General features: G+C 33.1%; 1 protein-coding gene across 1 annotated transcript in view; it reads right to left on the bottom strand.

Moving 5' to 3' along the window:
• Positions 1 to 10,852, bottom strand: part of LOC106793685 (protein zerknuellt 1-like) — a 31,866-nt gene extending 21,014 nt beyond the window's left edge. Inside the window, exon 1 of the mRNA XM_014760825.1 lies at positions 9,637 to 10,852. Within this exon, the coding sequence (XP_014616311.1) occupies positions 9,637 to 10,009 (373 nt within the window). The 5' untranslated portion in view covers positions 10,010 to 10,852. The remainder of the gene's footprint in view (positions 1 to 9,636) is intronic.
• Between the last annotated feature and the right edge of the window lie 250 nt (positions 10,853 to 11,102).

Below are 11,102 nucleotides of genomic sequence, written 5' to 3'. Positions count from 1 at the left end.
GTGTGATTTTTTTTATTTTCTATGAATATATTAAAAATATCTAACAATGTCTATTATTATTATTATTATTATTATTATTATTATTATTATTATTATTTTGTGTTATCTTTGCGTTGTGGATTTGCTTGAATATTGAAAACGTCGTAAAGAATTTCTTGGTCATGCCGATGGAACTGGAACTAAATTGTGACATTTAATCGGTCAATAGATTCTTTCAAAAGAGAGGATTTAATTCACAATCTATTTTGACGCTTATCCTTAAACGTGAGTTACGGTTGAACACAAACGTGATATTCTCTCTACCTGTTTTAGCAATTATAATTATACGCTACCACAGAACGAGATAAGAACATCGAGTAGGTATATATTTTTAGATAGACAGATAAATTATGTGGAGAAAATTAATTTCTTATAGGTAACCTTTCTAAACGGAATCGACGACTGGCATCAATGATTAAGTTAATTACATATTACCACGAGAAAACAAAAAAAAAAAAACAAAAAAAAAAAAGAAAAAACAAATATCAAACGATTGAAACGGAAAACTATAGCTATTTTCGTCTTGTTTTCAATTTTTCCCTTAAATATTCTCATTCTTTTCACAGCACAGTAAGTAGATAAAAAAAATAGAAAAAAAAAAGAAAAAGATCTCTAGCCAGTTTCTTTCTCAACGAAATAATCAGCAAGATTAATCGTTTCTAGAATCACCGTAACGTGAATTTTAATTTTCTGGTATTTTGCCTCGAGGAATTAAATGTCACAATAGTTTTTTGCCACGATTAAGTTAATATTACGATAATTCAACATCGCTAAGCAAATTTACTATCTTTTACATAAAAGTAGTAAAGTGCAATAGAAAAAAAAAAAAAAAAAGAAAAAGACAGCCGTAAATTGAATAGTTTCTAGTTCTCAACTAAATATATGATGGTTATTTTCAATTTAGTTAATATAAGAAGAAGAAAAAGAAAAGAAGAAAATAATTAATCTTCTATAATAAACATATATAATTTATAAATAAAATAACAAAAAGGAAGAAAAATTCATTGGAAAAACGAACGATTTGATGGATCGGGGACGTTTTGTTTTTTTCAAATTTCGAATTCCATGGAAGGAAGATTATCCGTGGAAAATATGTAAATGGGAAGAAGTGAAAAATATATAGAGGGAAAATAAATAAAAATAAAAATAAAAAGAAAAAGATGTTATGTCTATGCAAGTTCGGAAGAGTGTTTGCTTCGACGAACAGCAAGAGCATAGCTAGCACGGTAATCCGACAGAGGCTAATTAATGCTCGTTACGCAAGAGGCGGCGGGACGATTAGGGCCGATGCAATAAATAACAATTTTAATTATCAGCATGCGTGGCAAACTGTGTGAGCCGTTGGCGAAATTTCACCGGCGATTTCGCATGAAATTCGCAGAGTTCTCGCTCGAGTACCATCCCACGTATATATGATACATATATGTGTATGTATACTACGCATAATAAATGCGTATACATGTATAGATATATTTGTACGTTGAAGAAGACCTGATGATAAGCGACAAACGATTCGCGTTCATTTAACGGAATCGTTTGTAAGGTTCTCTTAGAGTAACCTACGAATCCACGAAACAGACGACGTAATTGCTTAGCGGCTTCTCTTAATCGGGCAAAGGGCTCCTTTAGGACGAGTTAGAGAAACGTTACTTGCTTGTCCTGGTGTATAGTTAGTATACAAGGTTTAATAGTGTAACTTGTTACGAGTTAATGTTACGTTAAATAGTATACATTTGGATATAGTAACATTTTAAATATATTTTCATGACTCAACATTGTAACCTGTAATATATTTTACAAATGTATATTATTTTCGAATTATTTTACCAATATTATATGTGATATTAAAAGACATACATATATAATTCTATATAATTAATTAGATACGTTATTATGTATCTACAAAATATATATACATATAAAAATATCTCAATATGTTAATATTTGCATGAAACGTAATCGAATTTATCAAAGTTTCAGTAGTTATGTAATTATTTTATTTAAAAAATGAAGGAAATTCTACGTACCTAAAATTCAATGAGTCCGTTAATATCAATGAAAGTTATCAAACTTATCTTACTTTGAAAAATCATTATAAACTAGACGATAGATCTTCTAGAAATCGTGTTTCTTGTCTTTGGAGCACGACTCGCGTGCAACATGATCCTTTATCCTCGATATTAATTATCTTTAATGGATCTATGAAACTAACGGATCAAGTAATAAATATAGGCGTCGACAGCGTACGACCGACAGGTGTCCTTTTCGGAAGGATAGTCTCGGGATCTTTTGAATATACTTTATACAAATGGTTTCGTTAAATCGAAATATAATATTATCGTCACTCTTCGTATGAGCCACGCGCGTTTTGCCTACGGCTAAATTTCACCAAGATCATTTTTGAAAAAAATGTAATAAATGTCTCTGTCCAATGGCGATGATTTAAAACATATAGAAATTAATAGAGAATCATCAACAAATACGTTGACATTAATTACTTCATCGGGATACTATATTTATCGAATTTACCACCAAATTGAACATAAACTTGTCAACTATGTTAACTTAGTTTCGTTTGATTATAGTTTTATTGTGAGTGATGACATTCAGATGAGAATTTTTAATATTCTCGAATATACGTGTGTGTGTGTGTTTATATGTTAACACTCTATTCGTTAAATATTTATTCTTTAATAAACGAAAATTTCTATTTTGTTATTTTTTCTTTATTTTAAATCCTTGTTATCTTTCATTTTGTTTTCGTTTAATTAGATGCAATTTAAATGCCAATATTAACGCGCCTTTGGAAAAAATTCATTTCTTCTTATATAATATATGACCGTTTGTTCGTAAAAAGGGCAATTTTTTTGTTTAACTTATCATCGTTTCATTTTCCATATTTTACTTGTTAATCGTAACGGAATAGTTGGAAAATTTGTTCTAATAATTAACATACTTATTGGACACATAGCATGTCTCTAATTTGTTCGAAAATAATTGGTCCTGTATACTTCATTTCTTATCAGAAAGTATGTATGTACCTACATTGTTTTCTATGTAACATATCCTCGACTGTAAGATATTACCAGGTTATTGTCAGCCATTAGTATAACGCTCGTTAGTACATGCATTTTTAACGCTGCTCACCTTTTATCTTACCGACTATCGTAACTGCGAAGGAAAAGGCATGATTATGGCACAGGTAATAACAAAACCGCCCATTTTGCCCTATTAATTGTTTTTCTTTTTTCACCTTTCCCTCCCCCGCTCCCCCCCCCCAGCCTCATATTTTACATAAAATATTATTATTTTTGTTTTTTTGTCATTTTCACTCTTCACTCTTGTTATTCGACGATTAATTAACGAGCTTGTCGTTGAAATATTTTTCTTTCCGTCAGTATAATTGAAACACTAATAATAATAATAATAATAATAATAATAATGGACGCACCAATTTACATAGGTAAACTCGCTCGTATTTAGTCGAAAGATCAGTCGGAATGAAGTAAAAACCGAATAAACCGAGTCACCAAAAAATATATAATTATAATGATAATAAGAATAATGATAATGATAATAACTGTAATTATTTATATTATTACCGATAGATCTCTCGATCATTTTAGAAGGATCGTGATAAACGACAAACAATTTCTAGACGTTCGAGTAGCTAGCCCGCTAGACAGCTGCAAACGGGAATTCATGATAAATGCTTCTACAGTAATTACTTTTCCGGCAAGACAGCTTTTTCCAGAAGTACGACTTTTCCCTCTTTCCTCTCCTTTTCTCCTTTATTTTTTTCTTTTTTTTTTTCCCTCTATACTAAAGTTTCCGGTGTATTACTAGCGTCTTATACTAACATCGACGAAAATATCTTTCCAATTTCGGATTAAATAGGTATCTAACAATTGATAACCCATTAACTTAAAATTATTCTGTCGTAATTTCGAAAAAAAATATACGAGACCAAATAATCCAACGATTTATATATCCTTCTAGATCACGCCATTACTCATAAATAAAATATCCAAACATTATCCGACGTTCGTATTTCAACTATCACAGTTATTCCAATACTTTAATTTAAATTTAGATAATAATTTATTTTCAATCATTTCTTTTTACCCGCGAGATTCTCTCTAGCACGAAATTATTTATTAAACAAAACAAATATATAATATATAAAAAAAAGTTATTCGATATTCATTCATATTTCAACTATCACATAGTTTCTTCGTGTTATACATATTCATATAATAAAAAAGAATATTATTTTTTAAATGATTTCTCTCTCTTCTACTTAATATATCTCGTTTCAAATTATTCGTAAATAAAGAGTCAATAGTTATCCGTTATTCGTTCACATTTTAACTATCTCAGGTCTTTTTTTTTTTTTTTTACTATAATTAGATAATACTATATTTTGTGTTGTTGTAATGTGCAAGATATATCTTTTGTAATATCTTTTCGTAAAATCGATCCGACTTTAATTGGCCGTTATTGCTAACAAATTTCTGAAATTATTTTCAACCGAGATGAAATTATACTCTGACACAGAAAAAGGGAGATAGAGAGGGAGAGAAAGAACAAGAGAGAGAGAGAGAGAGAGAAAGTCGGCACGAGTCGGTGAATTTGCAGGAGAAATAACTCGAAAAGTAATAAAAGGGAGATTCCTATCGTCCAAGACAATTAGCGGAGCATATAAATATGACGTATTTATAGTCTGTCAGCCGTATCTTACTCGTTTCGTTCTTCTCTTTCTTATTCTACTTCTTCTCTTTCTTCTTCTCAACCATCTCCATTTCCTTTTCTTCTTTCTTTCATTTCAATCTCCTTCTTCTTCTTCTTCTTCTTCTTCTCTTCGACTAAACCCCGCGCTATTATCGTAATTCAAACTATTTAATTAATGTTTTTCTCTACCTCCCTCCCCCCTTCCCCTCCCCACCCTTCCATACTTTCAAAACGAACGAGAGATACGAGAGATGAATCGGAAAACGAATAAATCAAAATAATAGGTATGATATAACAGTAAGAAGAACAATTTTTACCGATGACGTAACACAATTTCTTTTTTTTTTTGGTTTATAGATGTTTTGTCAACGATTCCCCCATCAACGTTATTGTGTTGCATTATAATAATTTCGAATGAAATCGATAGATGTTATAAAAACAATACTTCCCCCCCAACCGCCACCTATCCCCCACCCCACAAAAAAAAAGAGAAGAAATAAGTTAGAAATAAATTTATCTCCTGTAAACACGAACGATGATTGATTTTGCGTTGTTGGGAGCAAAAAAATGTTGAATCAAACCGCGTAGAGGAAGAACGGAAGAGAGGAGGTGGGAAGGGGGGTGGGTGGGTGGTGGTGGAAGAGGCAAGGGAACGAAAATAATAAATAGATAAACAAGAAATGTCGAGGACAAGAAATGTAGGCGAAAAAGATCGCGAGAGAAAAGGAAGAAAGATAAGAAAACGAGACATCGTTGTTGTCGTCTTCGTCGTCGTCGTCGTCGTTTGCCACTGTCTTGACGCGATAATAACATCGACATAGTTAGTTTTTGCTTTAACAACTTTTACTGTCGATTTTCTCTTATGTTATGTTACATCTTCTTCCATCAAGGAAGAACTTAAAACCCTCGAGACTAATTATTGGATCCTTTGGGAAATACGATACGGAATTCTCTCCTTTTTTTTTTTCTTTTTTTTTTGTGTGTTTGTTTCACACTCTTTTTGGGACCTAACAAGATAACGAGAGGCTCATTCCTTTTTTGAAACACGATTAAAAAAAGGCGATGATTTTTCTAAAATACTAAACGATATGTGTTTTTTTGTCAGGTAATGAAATTAAGATTAAATACGTTATCTAATAATCATTATTCATTTTAATGAATTGAAATTAAATAATATATTGATATTATTATTATTATTATTATTATTATTATGTCTTCTTATTAAAATAAATAATTATCAATCTCTCTTGAAATATACGAAGGATAGAAAGTAAAAAAATTAACCGAGAAAAATATAGTTGCATGTGTTTTTTGAAAAATCAAAGCTACGATAATTAAAATAAAAAAGTTGCGCGCGCGTAAACGCGTATTCGTGTACGATTGAAGAAAAAACAAAAAGGAGAAGAAAAATATATTTATCGAAATTGAACAAATCCGACGACGATCAGGATTCTTATAGAGATTTTCTTGTTGTTGTTGTTGTTGTTGTAAAATAGGATAAAACCTTAGAGGGACGATTCAATTTGTCGGGCCGTGGTGCGAGAATATTTTCTATCGGCCCGTGGCGAAATTCACAGCGTGGCACGCAAACCACGTTCGAGAAATTAGCTCGTGACCGAATAGGATACAACACACTAGAGGGATGGTATTGGTGGTCGCGATTGTAGTGGTATAGAATAAGAAGAATAAATGAAGGAAGGAAGGAAGGAAGGAAGGAAAAGAAGTATGAAGAAGAAGAAGAAGAATAAGAAGAAGATGATGAAGAAGAAGAAAAGAGAGCAAACGTGTTTCAAATGAAGGAAAAGAAAAAGTAAAGGAGAGTGAGAGAGTTAGAGAATTGGAAAGAGAAAGAGAGAGAGAGAGAGAGAGAGAGGACGAAGGGCTGAGAGAAGAAGGCGGACGGTAGAAAAAAGAAAGAAGTTTTGAAAAGGGACTAACGACCGGCAGTTAACGGCGGCTCTGAAATTGCTGGTTGCCCGTTGCATCTTCCACGGCCAGGCTAGCCCGAGAATTATTAAACTGTAGTTTAGTTTAAATTAAGTTATTACTCAGAGCCCGTACGTTTTGTTTGTCCCTTTGTGCCACGACTATGACCCTTCCCCTCCCTCTCTTTATCTTCTCCTTCTCTCTCTCTCTCTCTCTCTCTGCGTTTTTCTCTTACTCCTATTCATCCCTCTATCTTCTACTTTTTTTTCTTCTTCTTCACCTTCGTATTTTCATTTTTAATCTTCCATCATTCGTTAAAATCTCTCACGACGTTTAACATTAATATTACAAATTTGTGTCGCCCAATACACTTTAATTCTTTTTTTCTTTTTTTTTTATAATATAATTTGTTGTATCTTTTCTCCTTTGTGATCAGTCCGCTTATTATTGTGTACTCTTTTTAAAACGTTTAACTTACTTATTGGTATATGATAGGAGGGCTCTTGTTGGTTTTCTTAAAAGATCAAAAAATTTAGTTCTCTACTCTCTCTGTGGTATACGAAAAAGAAAAAAAAAAGAAAAAAGAACCCACGAAAACGATATAAGTTTGGCTTTTTCTTAAAGCATTATCGCGTTGGGAGTCCGACCATTATTTTACGATTAGAAAGACCGAGCGCTAAGGGCTAATATTAGGATGTTTTAAGAACAAAATTTTCGATTCGATGTGGTTGAGTCAATAAGACAAAGAGGGGTGGGTACGGGGGGACGGGGAACATGAGAGGTTAAACGAAATGTACGATCTCGTTTATGTTGTTGAAAAAAAGAAATAGAAACAAAAAGCCCCGGGAAATTTGAAATAAATGGGCCCGCATTATGCCATCAGGATTTGCGACGTGTTTTTTCTTTTTTTTTTCTTTTTTTTTTCTTTTTTTTCTAGTGAAGTAAATTATACGAATATTGAAAGATTTCTCGCGATAAAACTTCGATTACTTTTTCTCCAATTAATTTGTGACAGGAATATTTATTCAATCGAATTTCTTTGTAAAATTAAGATAAATGAATTTTACCGTTAATAAGTTAAAAAAAAAAGAAGAAAAAAGAAAAAAAGAAAAGTAAGAAAGAAAGATGAATAGTTTCTTCATCGGTTATTAACTAAAATTACACTTGCCTAACAAATGATTGATTGTTCGTTTAATTTTTCCTCGTCTTTCTAATTATTTCGAATAATAAAACGTATAAAATTTCTATACCATCGATCGTACGTACTCTTCTTTACTAAATTTATATTTTCATTAATTTCGATGGATTCATTCTTATCGAGAATTCGAATGGGATAATCGTAAAGTGTGCGTGAAAAAAAACGAGAAATCCAAGTTTTACCGATAAAGTTGTTCAAATCGTTGGAAATAGAAGTTTAGAAAAAAAATATGGGGAAAAAAAGGAAAGGAAAAAGAAAAAAAGAAACGATACAGTTGAAAGCGGAAAGAAAAAAATAACGTATAAGTATAACGGTCGTGTAGAGCTCATGCACGCGACGCTGACAGCAAGCATGGCCGTTGAACTAATTATGTAAACGAGACTTTTGCAAAGCACTCGATCCCAGAAGAGTGGCAACGATTTCGACTTACCTTACGTTTCTACGTGTGTAACATTAATTAGAAACGATAACGATTATATCATAATAACGATGAAGCTAACAAGTTACATCAAAGTATAATACTATTGGATGTTTACAGGTTGAAAATTATCATTTCTGATAACTTATGAATTTACATTGTCTTTTTATATTTTTTATTTCTTTCTCTCTCTTTCTCTCTCTCTCTCTCTCTCTCTCTCTCTCTCTCTCTCTCATTTGTGTCTATTTCTTTCCCCATACATGTAAATATTATATATTATAGAAAAACATGAAGAAATATTTTTTTTTTTTAAATGAAGAACCTACAATGTAAATTAAATGTAAAATAACCGATAACGCGTATTCAAGTAACAAAATGCAGAAGTAGCGCAAGTCACGCAGCCACGCGCGCTCCTGAGTTTACGTTTGTTACATTATTATTCTAAAATATTATTTAGGCGATAACGTCATCGTAACAAGACACATCGAAAATTTCCCATTGTGTCGATTAACTTAAAAATATTTATGAACATTCGTATCTATTTCGAGTTAACTCAAAGTTTAAATATCATTTGAAATAAATACTTATAGATACGAAACTATAATTATGACAAGAAAAATAGGTATAATTAGAAGAGGGAAAGAAAAAGAAGAAGAAAAATAAGCAAAAATAAATCAGAAATAAAAAGAAAAAAAAATATATATATATATATATATATATATATAAATAAAAAAAAGGAAAAAAATGGACACGTAAGATGACCGAATCCCGTAGAACAGAAGGTTCAAACCCGTTCTGGTTAAGTGGCGCTCCCTTCGAAGCATAAACACGAAAGTTAGGGGTATGAATGAGATCACGTAAAAAACAGATTTCCACCCTCCGATCGTCGTACGGACTTTCCGCCGGCACGGAACGTGATTTTGGTTCGAGTCCTGCGTTAGATAGGGAGTCGAGAAAGGGCGTTGCGGATAGGGACTAAGCTTATAAGCGATCCCAAGGGCTCGTCAGGAATGATCTTATGATTGACCGCGTTACGACACTCCCAATAGACCACTTTTTGATCCACCTTTCGAGAGGATATCTTTTCTTTTCTTTCTACTTTTTTTTTTTCTTTTTCTTTTTTGGGTCTTCTTCTCTCGAATAAAACTATGATATTATAGGCCAGCGTCAGATTCTCACACACACGATTGATGGAATCCGTTGTTACGAACGACACAGCTATCGATAAAGATGAGATATTATAAAAGACCGAGAAAAAGAATAATAAAACAAGAACAACAACAACAAAAATATACAACAAATGTTATATCTCAATTTGTCGTACCTTTTTTCTCATCATCCTCATCGCCGTGATCCGCATTGTGATGAAGATTATGTGTTGCCGGATGATGACCGGTGATCGTCGGTACCAACGGATGATTTCCCAAAGTAGGATGAGGATGATGAGGATGATGATGACTGAAGTATCTGACAGCAGCTGCGGCAGCTTGATGCTGTGCTTGCATTGACTGCTGAACTTGGCTTTGGACCTGCCCCAGAACCGGATGATGAGGTGGCCATCCCGTAAGATGGAATGGGAAGACTGGTGTTGCTCTTTGAAACAATCTGGCCGGTGCCAAAAGCGAGCCGCCGGATGCCGTTGAGCCGCTACCAGGAGGCAAAGGAAAGGATAAACCGCCTCCTGGTTCCAGGACCATGTTTGGTACCAGCTCGACAATTGATCTTCTCTCCGCAGGAGAGGCCTCAATCTTTTATCATCAATGAGATTATTCAAGAATTAGATATTTCTTTCTTTTTTTTCTATTATCTCTTTGAAGCCTTTATAGATCACATTTTCCGATTATCCTTCGATCCATGCATCGACGAAGCTCATTAGATTATTCCCACGAGTTCCAATAAGTTACAAAAATATATTTGCATAATCTTCCTTTAACGGAGATTCGATGTAACACGTACGTAATGAAAAATAAACGACAGAAACCGCGTTTCTCGGTTGTATATCGCTGTCCGTCGGATAGGATATAACTTTGAAACATACGACTTTATCGATAATTTATATAATGTTTTCATTAATTATCAAGTATCATTGAGAAAAACTTTTACTATGCTATGCAGTGAAGTATCGTAACACACACGGGTCGTCTCTGGCATACGTCAGATGTCATGATAAGTAATAACTGGCGACAAGAGATCGAATTTACAAAGATAACTTTTTAGCCTATACTTTGGAACTTGTCTTGATTCATAGACTAGACGTCGATCGATCTAAGAATAAAGGATCGATAAGATACAAGTGATACAATTAAAACAATTGATCCGTTGACACTTTAGAATCCCTTTTAGTCATTCCACTGACAACACAGATTAAAAAAGGTCCTAAACGAGACCAAACAGCGGGAATCTCGTACATTGCTGTCAACACCGGATCCTGAAATTTCAGGACATAGTCACTAATCACTATCTTTGTCTTTTTTTTTTGTTTCAAACGATAAACGTCAACGCGACACTTTGGTCCATGTTATTATAGATGATCTATCAAAGTAGTCCCCCTCTCGCGTGAAAATAAAAAGGAGAACGAAAATAAAGAAAATCCAATCGAAAGTTTCGATAACTCGGATTAAAATGAAGGACAATAATTAAAAAGAAAAAAGGAAAAAAAAAATGAATCGTCGATCGTGAATGTAAAACGCGAGGACTCGGCGAATTTCTTGGGAAAATCGTTGCTCAGTAAGTCGAGCTGTCAGTTGTTGTTGAGACCCACTACGGCACGAGCCAACGGCACAGCACTAT

This window comes from Polistes canadensis, unplaced genomic scaffold (genome assembly GCF_001313835.1).
Source record: "Polistes canadensis isolate GaletaPanama2010 unplaced genomic scaffold, ASM131383v1 scaffold_17, whole genome shotgun sequence".
NCBI lineage: Eukaryota > Metazoa > Arthropoda > Insecta > Hymenoptera > Vespidae > Polistes > Polistes canadensis.
Note: the sequence above shows the minus strand (reverse complement) of the source record. Positions and strands in the feature narration are given on the sequence as shown.